This window comes from Pelmatolapia mariae, linkage group LG7 (assembly GCF_036321145.2).
Source record: "Pelmatolapia mariae isolate MD_Pm_ZW linkage group LG7, Pm_UMD_F_2, whole genome shotgun sequence".
Taxonomy (NCBI): domain Eukaryota; kingdom Metazoa; phylum Chordata; class Actinopteri; order Cichliformes; family Cichlidae; genus Pelmatolapia; species Pelmatolapia mariae.
The window spans coordinates 33,645,465-33,666,294 of NC_086233.1; the positions used below are offsets into that span (position 1 = coordinate 33,645,465).

Genomic DNA, 20,830 nt, shown 5'->3' on the forward strand with positions numbered 1-20,830 from the left:
AGGCAAACTGCATCACAGAATAACTAGCACTGGCAATGTCAGGGTCACGACATTTGTATATACTTGGTATCTGATTGTACAGAAATTTGTATTGTCAAGGCTCCCAAATATGCTATGTCATTTCGTATATTAGATGGGAATCTGTGAGGACTGAGTAGGAGGAGGAACAAAGGCCCACCAACCAATACTAACAAGATCTAAGTTGTCACACATAATATAATTTGTTTTCTTGTAGTTAGTTTTAACTATAGGATCAGATCAGTGATATTTTGATTAAATCTAAAATCTTTATCATAGATGATCATCTTTAAATTATTTCCCCAAGTCTTGGCAATGAGAGAACGTGAAAAATAATTGTTCTAAATTGCATGCATCATAAACTATTTCAGTTTTTTCTTTTTTCAAAAAGCTTTTCTTCAAACTAGAACTTAACTACTGTTAAGATTGTTTGTAGCGTTGGGTCTCATCACCAGTGACGCCTCACTCAGAGGGTTAACTTGACTTTTGACATGATTCTTATTACAAAGGCCACTAGAGGGCGTTTACAGCACACGAGTCTAATCATGTTTCAGATAACATTGTAGAATCCTGCCAATATAACATTTAAGTATAAATAAATTATTATTAATAAAAACATATTTAATGCTAATTATAATACACTCGCATACTGGGGCACATCAATTTAAATAACAGAGGGGGAGATACTTTGTCTCTTGTCTTGTAGTCATGAAATATATACATATATATATATATATATATATATATATATATATATATATATATATATATATATGTGTGTGTGTGTGTGTGTGTGTGTGTGTGTGTGTGTGTGTGTGTAATTTGCTCATCTACACTCCAAACATAAAAAAGGATTGAAGGATTTAATGTTAAACATTAGTCCTCAAAAGAGAAAGTCAATTTCACTATGAAATGGCCATCCCACTTCTGCGTTTATGTACACTCGAGTCGGCCCGGGTGTGGCTTTAAAAAAAAAAATGTTGGTCTGTGTCCAAAGTGCCCGGTGTTCGTTATAAAGTGACCGTGACAATCTGCAAGTTAGAGAGTCAGACATGTCCAACGCGAAGGCAGCTGCCGTCATCGGGCTGGGAGTGGGTGCAATGCTTATCACACAAGGTGGAGATCCGCTGGACTCTGTGGGCAGCTGGTACCCGATATGGAGCGAAATGGGCTTACGCGGTGCCCCAGCCCGGGCCTTCTTTTGCTTCTCCGTCGGTGTTCTTTTCTTCGCTATAGGCTGGCTGTACCGGCTGCTCTTCAGTCCTCTGGAACTGCTCAGGTCGCCCGAAGACGTGGGATACGTGGAGGAGGACGGTCGCACCAAAGCGCAGGCAGCCAACGACGCCAGGCGCAGGAGGAAAATCGGGGAGCTCCCACCGGTTTACCCAAACGGCTGGTACCGAGTCCTGGACTCACACATGCTGCAGAGGGGCGAGGTCAAAAATGTGTCTATTCTAGGTACGATGCATAGTGGTGGTTGGATCACTGCTCTTAACAGGGAATAACAGAAGAAACACAGTTACGTTACAGTATATGGTGTGCAAATGCTAAAAGAAACAAAAAGCACCAGCAGTTGTAATTATCAAATAAATAAATAAATCAGATGCTGGTATACGGGCAGGCTGACTAGACAACGTGTTTATTAACAGAGTTGCAGCAAGTTACAGAGTCATTTAAAGCTGTAAACTTAAAATTAGGTTATATATGTGTTCAATAAAAGTTTGGGGGATATTAAATGTGTGCTAGCAGCTTACTTTGGACTTTGGAAATTAGACAATGATGTAACGACCCTTCGTAGCTGTTAAAGTTTAACTCAAAGTTTGATTGAGTGATTAGACCGAGCTTTGTAGGCTTATATGTAGGCTTATTTTTACAGGTGTTTATTCGGCTATGCGTGCCTTTCAACAATATCAGAAATTCCATCTGCAGGGCTTTTCCACATAATTTATGGCTGACATAATTTTAATAATGGATAGTTGTTAATGGTTAGTTATTTTTGTCAAAACTGCATTTTTGAATGAGTAAACAGATTGCTGGTTGTTTTCTGGGTGCATGGTGAAAGTGTGGGGTACAGTGTGGGGTAAAGTACAAATGCACCAAATTCAGTTTGCCCCCATCATGAGGTGGGGAATAAGCTGAATTTCTTTTCAAGCAGTCAGGTAAGTGTTACAAGTGCCCGACACAGAATTATTTAAACTTTCATTCTCAGGTGCGTAAAAGAATAAGTGTGATACTTATTGAAGCACAGCATGTAACATTATTGTGAGACCTTTTAGTTGTTTGCCACCTTTCCAGCAACCCAGATGTTTGCTACCTCATCCAGGTAGGACTGTTGCCAAGACAGACGAAACAAGCTCACATTACAATATTTTTGGAATTCAGGGAATGTAAAAGCATTTCAACACGTTGGCCAAGCCTTTGTTAAGAAAACGGTTGTGCATTATGGTGCTTAGTAACATTTTTTCTTTTACACAAAGGTTCAAGCTTTCACCTGCATGTTTGGTTTGAAGGCGCCTTGGAGACACAGTGTTGCCATTACTGATGTTAATTACTTCACGGCAACATTAGTGCTTTGAAATAAGAGCTAGTTTCTTCATTAATTAATGCGTTAATAATTTTCTTGATTAGAGGATTAGAGAAGAAAACTTTAATGAATGCACATTTTCTAGAGCCTTAGGGTTTGTTTTATAATTGTTTTTTTTATCATTCTGGTAACTTGCAAGAACTCTTCATTTGAATATCTAGTGTTTATTCTTTTTCTAATCCAACACTTGTTTATTATTACATCACATTTTATTATTAAGATCTGTCTCTAATGATAAGGTTTGATGTATGAGCACTAGCTGACCCCTTTGATCTCCTGCATCAGGTTTTTCTGTGATCAACAACAAGACGGTCTCATCACTGATGGCCTAAAGTTTATGTGTATTTCAGAAAGACGGCGCACTGATTCAACCGCTGTTGTGTTTCACTTACAGATTTGTGCTTCTCATGTTGATATGTGGTGGGACTGTTTGATCTCTTCAGAGAGTTTCTTTGAGTTTGAGTTCAAAAGGGTTTCAAAGAGCCTGTCAGGCTTTTTAGGTTTCTGTCACATAGCTTTCAGTAAATGACAAACAAACGGAGTATGAGAGGATTTCACACCTGGAAAAGATATCCACCGGTAAAAAGTGAGACCTGCTCTTGTGGATTCAGCTCACAGTTGTAAATAACAGTCATCTTTTCATCAATTGCTCTTTAAGTGAGTTACACAAGTTAGCAACATACTGTAATCCTTAGAAAACGAGGGACATCACTGTGTGCCTGCCCTGTCTGCAACACCCTTCATAAAGGAAAAACAAACATCATCGAACAACAGTTGAGTTAGGCTGTTGTGCTGCAAAAGTCTCCACCAACTGACATCACCAAATACAACCTTTCCCGTCAGTATACAGTTTATTGGATCTTACAATCAGAGTTTGCACAGCTGTCATGGAAAGTTATCTACTGGTCTTCACATCAAGGTGGAGCTGTAGTTTATTAATGCAATCTTCATTAATGTTCGTGGAGACCTTTTCATTTGTTTGTTCATTCTGTATTTATAGAACGACTCATTTAATAGATCATTGCATTTTTAGATTTGTATGAGGGTTTGGCATTGTAGTAATACACCGTTCTCAAGGGCTAGGTATGTCCCAGGCCTGCGTGAGTGTGAAGGCAGGCGGACTGAGATGAACAAAAGCAAGCTATTTATTAAAGGCTGGTGGCAGGATTGAACAAATGCAAAACACAGAGTACAAAGGAAACTGAAAACTACAACAACTTGAAACCTAAACGTGGAAACACACTAAGGCCAAGAAAACAATGAAGCTAGGAAACAAAGAGGGAGGAATAAAGCTGGAATCTCATATTTAAATGAGATTCAGATTTATTTCTCCCTCTAGAAACTAGAAAGTTAAAAAAAAAAAAATCAGCACCATAACAAAGCCACGTTATAGCAGCTACTATTTTCATTTCACGCCAATTTGAAACACCACCTGATATCAACCACCACAGACATTTTATACATTCCAATGCTGTCTGCTGTGATTTAACTAATCCCCTTACATGTGTTATATTTATCATTTGTAAACAGGTTTTATCAGAAGAGAGTGTCACCTCTAGTTGAACTACACCCAAAAGTGAACTGACATCATAGTCTCTATGACTGGCACTCTGTATATGTTTATGGGACTAGTAACTAAAAGGGATACCATAACACCAATATCAGAAATGATGAATATTTTAAACTGTATAGTATAGTAAAAAAAAAAAAGGCAATATTTTTAAAAACAGTATTTTGAAATTACTTAATTTTGTTTTGAAAACACGCATTGAAAGCTCACATGTCATAAGGAGCTCCATATTTTGATATTTGAATGATATAACTATAGCTTCAGATATGCTGATTTCCTAAAACTGCCTTGAGGTTTATTTTGAAAATATGTCACTTCATTTCATTTGATTAACTGGGTGCTTTTATTTTGAAAAACAAACAACAACAACCAACACTATCTGGTGCATTTAAATCATCTCTTTAAAAAACAAAACACTTTTTTTTTCATGTCTATAACATAAGAAAAAGAAGTAATTGCAAGGTTGCAAGGTTTGCAAACATAAAGATATCAAAAAGCTGAATACTAGCTAGAGGTAATGAGTGAAAGAGGCTTTGAAGAGAATTTGGAAAGTATATAGGCTAAAAAAAGATAAGCAATTGAAAGGTTTTTGTAGCTAAAAGTTTGCTCAAGTAGATGCATGTTGACTGATTGGTTTTTCTACACGTTGGGAATCTTACTGTGAGTACAAGTGTGGCAGGTTATTAGACCTCCTACACACTGCAAGTGTGATGCAGAGCAGTGGTTGCCAATGTGAGAAGTTGCCAGAAACCCACCAGGGTGTGTCAGCATGTTGGAAAACATAATAGGAAGCATACAGATTGTTTTTCTCTAGATAATATACACATTTTTCTTCCCATAATTCACACTGGATATATTTTATTTTTCTAACTTACTTCTCTTTTCCACTTTCTTCCTCACTATATCTTCTAGGTTCAGTTCTCCCTGTAGCCCCTGACATTTTACTCCCCCAAATTCTTTTGACCCAAAAAAAGCTTGGCACCCATTCAGGATCTGCATCCTGCTGTGTCTCCCTCCTAACTTTTCTCTGCAGTAATGCATTCACATATTAAATTCTGCTGAGTGTGTCTGTTCCACCGTGCAGTTCTCTGTAGTGTCGTTAAATTCTGCTCTCCCAACAGTCTGGGGGCAGCAGTGCAGTGCTGTGTCACCCTTCATTTGGATTATTTGGTGTCTCAGATTTTTTTTTAGTACCCTGACTAATCACTAGTAGAGCTTGCTCAGCTGTCACTCTATACTACAGTTGCTCAGCTTGCACCAACCTGAGTGCTATCTGAGCACGACAGATCTAAAGCTCTGCTAAAAATCCAGCCAAATCCAGCAAAGACAGTAGGAAGAGATCTTCTGATCTGGTGTCAATTTAGACATGCACCACAGGGAGCACTTTCCAAGAAGATCTCCACTAGGAACGCCATTTGACCATAATAGGTGTGCACCGCTCTGGATGTGACATGATACAATGCAGCCATTTAAAATTTTGTGCCGCAGTAATTCTGATGCAACTGCATTTGATTTTGTTTCAACAAACAAAATAAAGCACATGAAATTCATTTCAAAGATCATACAAATCTTCTATGAGTGGCATTAATTGTTAATGAAATAATTTAAGAAACACAAAGTCGTGCATTATAAAATGTAAAATCTGGCATAATAATTACTAATTCTGTGTATGGGTTGGGTTATTTCTTGGAAAATTTGTGTGTTTCTTCGTTAATAAGTGCCGTCTACAATTAGCTATATTGCTCCAAGTAGGGCACTAAGGAACATACTAAGAAGCACGGGGGAAAGGGAACATGCTGCAAAGAATGCACGTTTGTTTTTTCTTTCTCTTGAACTGTACAATAAATATGCAAACACTGGTCTGGTTTGGATAAAACTGTACAAAAACTACAGTTTGCACAGTACTGTTATCCACTATGCTCATTAGTGACAGTTCACAAAGCCAGTATTAAAACCTTTCTCTGTTTATAATCATAGGTGAGCAGGTGGCAGTGTTTCGGGGCCACGATGGAAAGGCCTATGTGGTGGATGCCTACTGCCCTCACCTGGGTGCCAACCTTGCTGTGGGTGGACGTGTGTTTGGGAACTGCATCGAGTGTCCATTTCATGGATGGCAGTTTCAGGGGGATAATGGTGTATGTGTGAAGATTCCCTATGCAGAAAAAGGTAAGTAAATGGCCTACAATATTGTTATGTCACAGTGCTAAGTAACCTTGAATGTTTGGATAATATGCTCGCTAAGAAACAAAAATCACTATTTTAGAAAACCTACATAAAGAAAGCAAGTTACTGAACATTTCATTGCGATTTGTAATGAGAAGACATTTAAAGCCTTCATAAATATTAGGTCCAAATCTGAAACTGATGGCAGTTTAATCTTCAGATGTGCATGAATATGCTTAGCCAATGGCTTAAAATATTATATAAACTTAGAAGTAAATAGACCAGGGTCAGATGTTATTGGTCAGTTATTAGTTATTGGATTGGATTGGTTATGATTATTGGTTAGATGTTAACTGACACGGGTGTACAGAATAGAGTAAATCCTGATTAAAGGGGTTGTGATTTAGTTTGGGGTTTCATTTGTCCATCAGTGCCTGATTTTGCCAGCGTGCGCAGCTGGCCCACCTGTGAGGTCAACAAGCAAATCTTGGTTTGGTTTCACTGTGATGGAGAAGAACCTCAGTGGATCGTCCCCGAGCAGCCGGAGATCACAAATGATGAGTGGGTCTATCGGGGGAGAACTGAGCATTTTATTAATGCTCATATACAGGTATGGTTCATACGTCTGAGTGGAAATGTATGGAAACTTGTATCTTCTCTTGTATCTTCTCTGTTTGTCACCTATTGGAGATAGGTGACAAAAAGATATAAAGATATTAACGATATAATGACATAATGTTTTTCAGTGGCAGAAGCAAGCTTCCATAAGGAATTCCAAGTCACTCTATAAATAAAATGTATGTTGTGACAAAAAACGAATCTATCTTCTGATGATTAGTATGTCTGTAGTGTACACTGTCTTTAGGGCAGTGTTTCTATATCCATCCGTACATCAGTTACCTTCAATTTAGCATCAGTTTCCTTTTCATGGTCACTCCTCACACACTGGAATGAACCATGCATTGATGATATTTATTCAGATTGGTTCTGATCAGAAGCAAAGCTACAAGCTTTTCATCTCCCTAAAACAATGCTTGTGCTAATACTAAGATATCTCTAGAGTATAGCAAGGCATTTATGCATTTCATGCAGTATATTCAATACATGTTCTTTCTTGCAATCTTTGAATATATTTAAGGAACTTTACATGCATCTTAGAAAACCAACAGACAGAAACAATATACCACATGCTAGCATTTTATTTTTTTGCTAATAACTAGTTGTCTTCTCTTCTGTGTAGGAGATTCCAGAAAATGCAGCAGACATAGCTCACTTGTCGCACCTTCACACTCCAGGCATGCTCAGTGGAGCAGATCTACGTTACACCAATAGCAAAATCTGGGAATTTGTGCAACATGACTGGAAGGTAAACTGGAAAACACTAAACTAAATTTGATGTTCCCATTATCCACTAAGGTGAATATGTTCGCTGTTATACCTGCAACTTTTGATGTTGACACTGTGTTTTTCACTGTGTACCTTGAAGGTTGACTGGAAACCAGAGTCAGAGCCTAACAAGCATTGTTCTCAGATGTTTGTGAAACATGCACTTAGAGTATTTGGATGCCACTGGCCTCTTCTGGATGTTTCTGTTGTGGCGAGACAGGTACAGTACACCAGGAATGCCATTTGTAAACAATTCCCTATGATTGATTGTACATTAAACTGGCACAAAAATCACTGGTCTTGTCTATAATTTTATTCAAACTAGATTTAACCAAAAATAAATCATGCTAGATCTGAAAGTGTCCTTTTAATTTAGATGAGAAGTACATTTCAACAATAAACATTATGTTTCACAGTGCAGTAACAGTAACAGTACAGTTTGCTGCCGGCGTTGTAACAAAACCGGGTTTGACAAAGCTTCCTGTAATCTCTAATGTGGAACATCACTGGCCTGATCAGCCTGAGAAAAATGGTGGTTTTTGCTGAAGCAAAAACACAGCACAGTGTGACTTTTTGCCTTGCTGCGTGAGTAAAAAAATGATATGCAAGTGTAGCCTGAAACCACTAATTTCCCTAGGTTAACCACAAGGCTGCAGAGGGAGCTGGATCATTTACACGCAACACAAATGTTGGAAGCAGGATATGTTTACTGTGGCCAGCAGTGGGAGATCGGCAGCAATATAATATGAGAGGCAGGCATTATTGAGCTTAACCATGCATGTAAATGTGTTTTTCAAGCATTAATTTCTCATGAACAGACTGATGCTTTTTTGGCATTTAATTATCTGGAAATAAGGCTTGATGTTAAATGATGCAAAATACATTTTTACTACAGTAACTGCTAGTGAATCTGACTAAATGAATGAACCCTAAGTGCATAGATATGCTTATCAGGAAAAGTTGAAAACTTTAAATTGTGCTAATATTACATGTTTATCTTTCAGGTTGGCCCAGGAATAGTATTTCTGCTGTTTGACCAAACTTTCTTGGGCCGGGGTGTAATCATGCATTGTGTGACTCCTGTGGAGCCCCTGTTGCAGTGTGTCACTCACACCATTTTCTATCAGTCTAATATCCCACCTGTGGTGCCCAAGTTCATCCTCAAAGTGGAGTGCATTCAGGTGCAGTACAGTCAATGGTGCAGTACCATTATCTTTTATGATAACTATAACACAGGCTTGTTTACATATAATTTATGCTGCCATCATTTGACCCTTATCTATCTATCTGATGAATGGATTGGCTCTTATATAGCACTTTTCTGTTGTACTTGAGAACTCATTGAGGCTCATTCGCCCTTTAACACAAGCACTTGTTTCTATGTCAAAGTTCTTTCTATCTTACATTCATACTCCAATGAACACATCAGGAATAACATAGGTTTTAGCATTTTACTTTGGCAGGCAGACTGGAGCAACCAGGGATTCAACCACCAACCTTACAAATAGTAGATGAACTGCTCTAACTCCTGAGGCACAGCCACCATCTGAAGAAAAATTTATAAGTTTAAGGCAGTATCATATAATGGCTTTTGCTGAAAGGCAAGCAAAGATGATGATCCCCTCCCCCAAAATAGACGCAAAACAAAAAAGATCCAACACTGTTACACTAATATGACAGATTGGAGCTGATTAAAACATATAAGATTTTTAATGATTTTGTCCTGGATGACTTTTATTATTTTATGTAAACTGGCAGTCTCCTATATCTTGCTGCACTGAGCCTTAATATCTTCAACTTTCCTCTAAGTCACACATGTTAGCCAAAGTGATAAGAGACAACTTACCTGATCAGATGATCAATGACAGTGCACTTTGATTGCTTAGTAGCAAATGTTCCCTCTTGTTTTCACATGTGTGTGGACATGTGTATAATAATGTATAAGAACTAATAACTGATCTCACATCAGTGAAATGCAGCTCCTATCTCAGCTTCCCCAGCTGCAGCCTTTGATACCGGGTTACAAATCCCCCTGTGAAAATGACAGAAACTATATTTAAGTTGAGCTTCCAGAGACAGTAGGTACTTTTGGCCAAAAGATGGCAGTAACTTACAGGATGGATGCAAACAAGGAACGATTCTTTATAGGACAGAATATTAAATTGTAAGGTGAGAGATCGCTTTCCTTTTAGTTCACTTTTATTGTCCATTTTCTAGATTTCACTTGGCAAGCACTGCTTGCCTTGCATGCCCCACTTACCCTCATCTAACACCTATAGTTTAAGTTCAAACAAGGGTTTCCCCACCCCCATCTTTTAGTCAATGGGTGAGCTATTATTCACTGGTTTGTTCCATCACATTTAATTTTTTTTTTGTTTATCTTTCATTTCATATATCAAAACTGCAATTTATTGCTATTTATTAGTGAGATATACCCCAGTGCTGCTCTAACTTGGAGAGATCACTGTGCACATTAACCTCCCACTCTGCCTTTGATTAAATTCAGCCTCCACATTGTCACGAGAAGTAACACCACAGTCATGGATAAGGTGTAAATAGTCCTCATTAAACCCGATAATTAGCTTGGTGATAAAGACACATAGTTGCACTTTAACAAGAAATAATAGCAGGCTCAAAATACTTTGGGAAAAGTTGTCTGGTTCTTAAAATGTCTAGACTTGTCCTCCATTAAGATTTCCTAAAAATATTCAGACAAAATACTTTGATTAGCTAGATACATAGTTTAATTAAAAACAAACACAAGATGAATGAAGATGATTGCACAGTTTCATGTTCCAAGCTTATATTTTTAGATTAAATAATTTTTTTTTCTCCACTTAGTATTGACAGCAGTGGAAGGGCGTTCTCACTGAAATGCCAGCAGCTGATGGAGTTACTATGGAGTGACATTTAATGAGCAGCACTTCACAAAGAAACCCCTGCTGATAAATTATTGTAATTTAATGCAAGAAGACACCAGTACAGTTTTCATTATTTAATTCTTGTTATACTTCAGTGAAAATCTGTTCCTTTACAAATTGTATTCAGCTGTGCTGCTTCATTATCATCAAGGACAAGTTGGATATTGTTAAAAATAAAAATGTTTGAAGTAGGCTTAAAACTTTTACTGTATAAAAATCTTATAATTATGTTTGATATTTAGTCCTGTCCCGTGACTCTCTCTTGTTTTTGTTTTGTCTTCAGTTTGAGCGTGATGTTATGATCTGGAACAATAAGAAGTATGTCTCCAAGCCTCTCCTTGTAAAGGAAGATTCAGCCATCCAAAAACACAGGCGCTGGTTCAGTCAGTTCTACAGCGAGAACAGCCCACGGCTGCAGTACCAGCGTGACAAGTTGGACTTTTGACCTCCCCGAACCACAAGAGGAGATTTAAGCAGAGATTATCAGGTCAGGGTACATTAATCTGACACTTTGGACAAAGACGTTCACCAATCATTTGTATTTGTTGCTGATGAAAAAGGGAGCCAAGAAGCCTGGCAAGTTTAAGCAATTTAGATATGCATTTTTTTGTAAAGGACTCAAACCTTGTCTTGTTAAAGACCTCTTTTTGGGGTATTTTTGATGTGTGTAATTTTACTTTCCAGCCTTAATCAATGCCTGAAGTGCCACTGAGATTTCACAAACATCTAAACAACCAAGATCTTGACACCAGAAATCCCCTATTGACTGTTTGATTGTCAGAACTATTTTACTCTGCACAAGGCCAACTATCTATAACATAAACTGTGAAACATATACATACATATCCCAATATTTGCTCTTGACTAAGGGACTTTCTCTGTTTTGCTGTTTTTTAGTCTGCCTGTAGTTTGAGATCATAGGAAAGGCTTCCTTCTTCTGCCTTGTGCCTCAGAATGCAGTTATTACTTCCTCTCTCCTGTTATGCTCTTATGCCTCACACTGTAAATTTACATCTTTAATGTGTATTCAACCTTGGCTGTGTTTGACCTGCAGGTGTAAGAGCAGGTGTGTTTGTTTTTTAAATGATTTCTCAGGTTACTCAGCAGCCAGCTGATAACGGTCTCTTTGTTTCAGTGGTGTGACAGGACAACTTAAAAGGACCATGCAACAATTTTTAAGTCTTATTTTATTTTAGTTTAGTTTAGTTTTCAACCAAGAGGAAGCCTCTGAAGTTGGAGACAACAACTGCAATACCTATAGTGGCCACTTGAGGCTGGCTCCAAACATAATTCAATCCCCACAGACTCCTGTGTTGAAACCTTGTTTACAGCCTGGTAAAAAAAAAAAAAAAAAAAAAGGTTTCTGCCTTTACCTTGTAACACTTTAAGGTGTGTGTGCATTACACCTGTGTTGTCCATAGCAGCAACTTGCTAACCAAGCTTTCTAGCATTAGCATTAAACTGAACTATCAGAGGTTCGATGAGATGACTCGAATTAGCTAAGGTGAAGCCAGGTAGACATCTAGCAGTTATGGTCACCTGTGTTTGCATAACATTAAGCCTCAGAACAAAAATATTTGCACCCTCCATACAGTTGTCATTAAGATGAATATTTGATAGAGACCAAAATAAAATTTAGCAACAGGCCAGAAGTATGTGTCATAAATCCAGGCATTTTAGCTTCAATGTCTATGGGAATCTATTTGCTTTTGGAGCTCAGAATTGCAGGTTTTTACATTTTGTTCTACATTTTTTTGTCTTAGAAGCTGCTGCTTGAAAACAAATCAGTTTTTCGTCTGTGTGCTCTTTCCCTTCAAAACAACACTACTTCCTCTGGTTACATATTTGCAGTTTTCCAAGGTACTGCTTGTCCTGCTTAGTAGGACCCATGTCATCATCTGCTTGTTGGTCGTATGGCTACAAATGATTCTTTATGACTCCGGTTTTGTGAAATATTATGTCATTCATATGCTGACTTGGTTCCCACAAACATCTGAGAAAACCTTACAGCTACTAAATGCTCGTGCCAGAACTGCTGCTTGTTGTTTATTCCTGGACAGTTAGCATGCAGTCATTTTTTTCAGTGAGAGAGAAGAGGACAACAAACAGCTGTTAGACAAACACACGGAGGTGAAATGGAGCTCTGCAAGTAATTCTCAGCAGCTCTGAATGACCTTTTCCACCTACATGTGCTCATGTGATTCTTTGTTGATATGCAAATCATGATTATAGCGGGCATATCACTGAAATATTTGTTGTTTTTTAACAAAATAATTGTTCATATATATAATGCATTGCAAATGATGAAGTGATCATATCGGTGTGATCTGATAATTGCAATTTATAATGCACTGTCACAAATACTTGCTGCTGCACATTTGTTTTAATGTGATAAGCAAATAGCTCTAATACATAGAATGCTAATATTTATACTTATATTATATTATTATTATATTATATATAATATTACACCTCGGTGTTTAATTAATCTGGGCATATGTTCCCAATGTAATCACTGATGACTGCAGTACTGTGAGGAGTCTTTACTACACACTATAGTGTTTAACTGTATAAAGGTTATAATAATGTCTTATTGCATGGGCTTTCTGCACTTTTAATTTCTGTTGGATTGCATTAGATGAGAGAAGACACATTTCAAAGCAAACAAGCAGCAATGTTAAAGCACAATAGTTGTTATGAATATCAGATAAACTGCTTCCTACCTTCTCAGTTTTAACATGTGCTTTGTGCCTGTCTAATCTGCAGATGTGATGTTTGTATAAATATGAAGAATAAATCCTTATTCTCTAATGTGCTTACTCATGCATTTGTGAGCCAGCAAAAGCTTTCAGTTGCAGTGAATATCTTAGTATGTTAAATTGAGCATAATGCTGAAATGTTCACTGTTCTTCTTGGCCAGTGGCACTTCTCTGAGGTGCACATTATTTCTTAGCACTCCTTATCTGTGAATGTACTTTTCTTATCTCAGTTAGAGGTGGGAAAACTGTGTTGCTCTCCTTATATTAAAGCATTACATCAGTAATTGGCCCGCTTAGTGCAGGAAGAAAGTAGACTTGCCATAGTCGACCGTGTGCTAGAGCTGTGTTGCCTGTATTAAAATCTTTTTTAATGAAGGATGGCTGAAGCAAAAGTGTTTGACACTGAGGAGGAAGGTGTTATTACACTGGAAGAAGATCAACAGTCAGCTACAGAGGAGGCTTATTTCAGAGAAGTATACAAATCCAAGGGAGAAAAAACAGAAGATGTAAGCGACTCAGTGATAAAGCCTCTGCTTGGGTACAAACATCAGGACAGCAGTGACAAGAATCACAAAGCGGGCGCACAAACAGCGACAGATGGGACTGACCAAAAGACATCTGTTCCACAAGAGCTGGAATTGGCTGGCAGGGATCAGCCAGGCTGCAGTGAAAGTGTCAGGAGTTTGTGCAGTGACAGCAGTCGGCACGAGTGCCCCATCTGCAGCGAGCTGTTCGACTCACACGGCGATCACAGTGTCACCTTACTCAACTGCAACCACAAAATATGTCACCGCTGTACAGATGCCATCATGAGCCGGGCCAAGGACACCAGCCGGCTTCAGTGCCCCTTCTGTCGACAGACCACCCCTTTCCCTGAGTGGGAGATTTGGAGACTTCAGGAGGAGTCTTACAGTCATGGCACATATGAACCCGGACCGGCCCTCAGCATCAGTTCAGGTCCTGAACTTCAGCCTGCGCCAGCACCGCTGTTATGTTGTTTCACTCTGGAGAGGCAGCTGGAGGCTGATACATGCAGAAATATATGCGGATACTGCTGTAACCCTTCCTGTTTGGTTGAAGTACTGAGAGCAAGGTACTTCCTGTGCTTCCTGCTCCTCCTACTGGTAATGCTGGGCTGTTTTCTGTACATGGTCCTCCCACTTAAAATGCTGTCCATATTTTAGATGAATGAGCTCTAAGTGTGAACTGGCAGTGAGATATTTCTCATGCGCTTTGATTGACATTTGAAATATATTCCTCTGGCTTTTCCCACATTAACGAGGGAGCATGGACATTTATCTTTTCTTCTCCAGATTTCAGATGTCATCTGTTCCTGTTGTTTGATAAACCTCACTTATTGTCTTCAAATTCATGGTGCGCAGCTCTTTATTCTAAATAAATTTGACTGAAAGAAGTCCAATTTAGAGATGGCACAAGTTCACTTGACTCCTAAATAATGTCAACTGGAGGTCTGCATGAAGAATTACGTTTTACTACTGTAATAGTTCATCTTACGCCACATTTAAAATATCTCTAAAACTGAAAGCATCCAATCTGCTGTCAGCTTGTCAACCTCCTCGCTCTTGTTTTCTTTGAAGAGTGACACAGCTTTGCAGGATTTGGTGCTACAGATAACAGAGGTTTGACTTTGAATCAAAACTCCTATCTTATCTTTCTGGGTCTCATATTGACCTATTTCTCATTACAACATCTAGGATGTTCTGTGCTGTTACTGCTGCATATTATTAGCAACAAAAAATCCAGCTTGATCTCCTTTCCAACTGCACATGAAGGAAACTTGTCCCTACAATCTAAGCCTGTTTTTCTTTTCTTTTCTTTTCTTTTTATTATTATGCTTTGTAGTAGATGTACTTGCACTCAAAGATTTGTTTCTATGTATCGGTGGAAAATATGTGTATTATCTTGATTTTTCAAGTGAACTGTTAAAAAACAAAAAACAAAATAAAACCTTGCAGCAGTTGGTGTTTCAAACATCAGTTGTGATGTGCAAAAGTTTGTCCACTCAACTTTGTTTTGTTTTTTCAACTTTGTACTTTTATCCTAACATTTTTTTATCTTCCCTGTCGTGTCCTGACTTTCACAGTTTCCATTACCTGGTATTTTTTCATAACATTTCAAACAGTGGAAAATGTCAGGCTGCCTCCTGAAATGGCTTTGACCCACTGAAACATGGACAGAGGGCATCTGGGGGTGTGCTGTAATGGACTGGACTGGCAGTTAAATAGAGCTTTTCTAGTGTCACCACTCAAAGTGATTTAGACTACAAGCCTCATTCGATCATAGATTCATAAAGTGCTTTATTCTATACACTTTAAGCACTTTGTCTGCCTCATGTTCATGGGCAATTTTAGAGCCACTGATGTAATGAAATGTGTAGAAGCTGGACAATTTTTGAGTCCTGTGAGTTCCCACATGGGACCAGTTGAAGAAAAAGATGTTCTGCCCCAGATTTGAAGCAGGACCAGTGCTTTAGGATCTTTGTCACCACTCTGTCATATTCCTCAAAATGTTACTAAGCAGTTTTTACAGTGTGATTGGCTCATAAACTGTGTATAAAAGCTTGATGTTCCCTCTAAATCATAAAGGCAATGGCAAAGTGATTCCTTTGGTTGCAAAAAGGAAAGCAGTTTATAGATGTTTATGGAAAATTGTCCCTTCTGCTGAATAAATGTGTGATTTTATTGAAAAATGATCATTTTAGGTTATGAATTCAGTTTCTAGCTTCAAGTCTTAATTAATACAACACGAATTTCATTTTCAAAATTATGGTACCGTATAAAGTAAATTAAATGTAGGTTATGTTTTGGAGCTACAGTGTGATCAAGCATGTAATTATTTTTCAGTCAGATCCTCCTCTTACAAAACAGAATAAAACAAGATTATAAGAGCTTAAATGCTCAGGTCAAGGCTTCAAAACAGGACTCACAAACCAGTAAGCACTGGCTATTTCAGATTTGTGCATGCAGCCTTTGTCTGGGCTAGAGGAGATCGAAGGGAGTCCTTGTCATGTGGGAAGATACTTGTTATGCAGTAATTTTTAGGTGGGTGGCACATCAATAAGATTTGGCCATGATTACAAATTGCTATCCTCTTTGGGTGTCAGCCAAAATACAGTTCTCAAATGATGTCAAATGTTATAAAAAGCTACTTTCGACTACTCCTTTTAATCATAAGGGCTTTACCACAATGGATAGCTTGACAGATAGTGTCACCTGTTTCAAAATGTATTATCATGTAATAAAGTTTTCCCTTGATTGATGTGTTTTTCCTTATAATTTACATGAAATACCATATCTCTTTCTTCTCTTGAGTCTGTAATAACATGAATGCTTGTTTTCCTTATCCCGATTCTCTCCTGACTTGGTGGACTGTCTCTGTTTTAGAATCACAAATTTGGAGCAAGCAGGCCTCTCTAATGTGTAACAAAAACATTGATCCATATTGATCCAACTCTGAGCCCTCACACAGGGCTTTGCAGCATGTTAGGAGCGAAGCTGGAATCTAAAATTCGTAAGAGTCTTTGTGTTCTCTGCAGCATCAATACTTCAGCTCGGCATCAGGACAAGCGAGCGAGCACCGAGTGGGCTCACACATCTATAATTTATGCAAGGACTTCACACTACATGAGAAACGCATCAGATAGGCAAGCATCCATCTGCAGATGACTCATTTAGGCGACCCATTTCAAAGGCCTCACTGGCTCTGTTTATATCAAAGCAACATCAGAGCAGGACCTATTTCACGTCTCGCTTCAATCAGATAATGTGGGCGCCATATTAAAAGCGTCCAACTTCTACGGACAATTGCGTTCTGCAAAATGCTGCTCCATCACTTCTCATTTATGGTTCTTCGCACCATTCAGCTTCGACATGTTCAAGTCAGAGCAAATGTGTTCTGAAAAATGCTCTCGTGAAACACTAACACATGGAGTCATGCGCTAAAGCATGTAGGAGTTCAAGTGCGACATCTGTTTCTGTCCTCCGCTTCATTTCTTCTTTATGGGTTTTACAAATGAGAGATTTGTCATTTAAAAGCACTTTGAAGATATAACGTGAGTATAGATGACACTATAACAAGAAAGGTTTTATTCTCATAAGCGCGGCTGTAAGTGGATGAAGATGGTCATGGTCCTGGATTTGGTGTCATTTTTAGTTCTTTGTTGTATTGTTGAGTTTGAGATTTTGACTGGGTTTTCTGTTATTTTGGAGGTTTAAGTGTTGATTCGTATATTTGCTTGGTTGAATTGTGGATTCAAATTTTGCTATCTTTGTAGAAATTTTGAGTTCTTGTGATGCTGTTAAGTCTTTCATTTCTCCTTTCATGTCATGGTTTTCCAGATTTTGTTTTGTAGTCTTGCATTTTGGCTCATGTTCTCATTCTTATCCTAGTACAATGAGGGTTCTGATTCAATGGAGTTGTAGATTCTTGTTTAGACTGTTTTCTGTCCTAGTGTTAGTTTTCAATTTCTTGACTTTTATTTAGCTTCAGCTCCCTAAATTAAATTTTATTTCCCTCAGTTCCATCCTCTATTTCTCTGTATGTCTCTTATTCTGATAGTTTTATCTGCAGCAATCTGTAAAAAATAAAAAAATAGAGGAGGCTATGTCACACTTTGGGGCAGCAGTTCAGCCTGCGGTGCTGGTGAGCTTGTCAAATTGATGCAGTTACTATATGAATGCAACATCATGAAATACCATCTAGAAAGTGTCAGATTGGCAACAGCTTCATTTTTCAACATGACAATGATCCCAAACTCGGATCACTGAATTGGTCATGGACTGGCCTCCCCAGTGGCTGGAGCTCGACATTTTTGAAGCAGTGTCCTGACAGAGAAGGCAGCCAATATCCGGAGAAGAGATTTGAATGTCTTTCAATGTCTTTTCGAACTTGTTAGAATTGTATAACCTGTGTTTTTCCCTTGTAAACTGTATTTCCATGTACATTTGCACATGTTTCAATAAGCTGCTGCACCTATTTCCCATTTTACTTGCAAAATATACAGAAATAAGAGGTGACTCAAGACCTTTGCAGAGTATTTTACTTTGCATATTCACTTTGTATTTTACTCTCATACATAAATGAAAATGAAGTGGGAAGGTAAATAAGTAGAACATTTAATGAAAAATAAAAATGAATAAGGGATATCAACATATGTCACATTTTATTTTAATTGATGCCTAATTTATTTTACTGTTATATTTGTTGCATCTAATCAAATATTTATTTAGCAGTAGTGGTCCTCCATAACTCCTTTCGTGTATTCGTGTGATTTTAATGATAAGCATTTTTGTTTCATTCTGGCTTTAAAACAGACACACACACACACACACACCCATATACGCACAAAATATCCTTTCCTCACAGTGCAGAGGACAGTGTGGGTGGCGTATGAGTCTGTGTTACATCTGTGTGGGCGGACGGCTTAAAGTGTGAACTCGGGGAGTGTGTACATGTGCGTACACTTCCACGTGGATTTTCACATATGTGAAGAAAGCTTCATACTATGTTTAAACGCCTGTGATGCTCTTTGTGTGCTCGGCTGCATGCACTTATTTTCGTGCAATGGCCTCGCTGAGCTGGGGAGTCTTTATGAAACTGTGTGTTGAGCTGCTCCAGCAACAAACAAACCAACTTGTTATATAATTGCTGCAGAGCAGACTTGTCCGGCTTTATTGATGTGTTAGCATTGTGGATGAGTGGGCTGGAAAAGAGACACAGGAGGGTTCATCTAATAAGAGGCCTTCATGCCATCAGGGCCGTACAATAAGTGGTGAGATTAACAGTAACTGGCTGTGGCAGCAACACCAAGACTGGGAGAGTAATCATTAGATGTTTTGTTCAACGTTATTATTTCTTTCAGTTATTTTCAGTGCTTTGATCATTTGCTCTTATCTATGTGGCAGACACACTGAAAGCAGTATGCGGTGAGGCTTTTTGTTTATTCGCCTCAACAAGGAAAACGATGTCTGAAAATGGATCTGTCCAGGCTGAGATCCAGAGGGACACTATGTACCAAAAATCCTGGACTCTAACACACTAGTCTGTCAATAATTCATAGTAATTCTCTTTTCTTGAAAGGTTTATGACTACAAAAAGATTTCTCCCTTTGGAGCTACGGTATTGATTTGTTACCTATGGGGATGTTTCCTTCCTCTGCCTCCAGTCATTTTTTTGTGGTTATTATTTTTTTGCCACTATTTTTGTTTAAAATGTGTCACTGTTCAGTAATAACCAACGATTTTTGGATTTTGGGAAACCCAAAGGATTTTAATTTGAAAAACATCCTATATTTTATAAAACATATATACATTGAGCTCCTGTTCTTTAAAGATTAATGTTGTTATGAAAGTTGCGTGAACTGAATAGCAACTGGGAATAGTGTGATGAAGAAACATGTTTCAAATTCGTTCAGAGTACTGCTTTGTGTGTACAGCAGTGTGAAGACTTATGTGGGTGTACATACACCTATCATCCACAACATTAAAACCACTGACAGGTAAAGATTGTAACACTAATCATGTCATTAAAAGGCTACTGTGAATCCTTGGGTCATGGTATTCATATGGACCTTGATACATAGCACCCTTTAAACTTATTTTAAAAACCAACAAACAATATTAGAGAGAAAATCCCAAGGATCAGTCAATTCTCTACAAGCAAGCACAGGCACAGACCTCTGGCTCTGGGAGGGGCAGCCATCTGCTGTGGTTGGTGGGTGAGGGGAAAAGGAAAAGGAAAAAAAGGGACAGCACAGGCTGACCACGAGCAACAGACTGGGTAAAATGCAAACTGCAGGAGAGAGCAGATAGAACTGAATGACATGCAATAGTGGCAGATAAATGCATACGCACTGAAACGTGGGAGTAGAGAAGAAATGCTCGGTGTATCATGGAAAGTCACCCAGCAGCCCGAGCCTGTAGCAGCATGAACAAGCTCAAGTCTAATCTTAAAAGCAGAGAGGGTCTTTCTCCTGAACCCAAACTGGTTGCTGGTTCCACAGAAGGAGACATGATACCTGAAGGCTCTGCCTTCTATTTGCTATGATGACCCTAAGACATGATGGGGTTTCATCATTCAAGACTTTGTGCAGGAGAAGGATTTTAAAGTCAAACTGGGCTCGAGAAATGCAAAGAGACCAAAATGTTGACTTGCACCATCTCAGTCTATAAAGGATCCCGTCCTCCTGCCGCCGATGTTTAACATCACGGGACGCTGGCACTGGTTAGCTAATCAAAAAACAAACAAACAAACAAAAAACACCCCCCAAGGGTTAGACTAATCTTTCTATCAAACTCTTCTCTTGTTGCTCTTTTCCTCTCTTCCACTCTCTGTGCGAATGCATTTAGGTGAGTGAGCTGCTAACAACGCTTTTGTGTTTCAGGGGTGGGATTCCTCTTGGCTTCCCTCC

The 20,830-nt window shown here is 38.5% G+C and overlaps 1 protein-coding gene across 1 annotated transcript; it reads left to right on the top strand.

The window, feature by feature from the left end:
• The first annotated feature begins 1,006 nt into the window (after positions 1–1,006).
• Positions 1,007–13,390, top strand: zgc:92275 (cholesterol 7-desaturase nvd). Its single transcript, XM_063480851.1, has 7 exons — positions 1,007–1,476; positions 6,150–6,338; positions 6,767–6,945; positions 7,576–7,701; positions 7,822–7,941; positions 8,726–8,902; positions 10,926–13,390. The coding sequence occupies exons 1-7, from the start codon at positions 1,071–1,073 to the stop codon at positions 11,085–11,087; spliced, it is 1,359 nt and encodes a 452-aa protein (XP_063336921.1). The 5' UTR covers positions 1,007–1,070; the 3' UTR covers positions 11,088–13,390.
• The last annotated feature ends 7,440 nt before the right edge of the window (positions 13,391–20,830 follow it).

Bases quoted from the DNA above. Each gene is read 5' to 3' on its own strand.
- zgc:92275 (XM_063480851.1), top strand. From the start codon at position 1,071: ATGTCCAACGCGAAGGCAGCTGCCGTCATCGGGCTGGGAGTGGGTGCA. The intron at 7,702-7,821 runs GTAAACTGGAAA...TGTACCTTGAAG, and splicing joins TTGTGCAACATGACTGGAAG to GTTGACTGGAAACCAGAGTC. The intron at 8,903-10,925 runs GTGCAGTACAGT...TTTTGTCTTCAG, and splicing joins TCAAAGTGGAGTGCATTCAG to TTTGAGCGTGATGTTATGAT.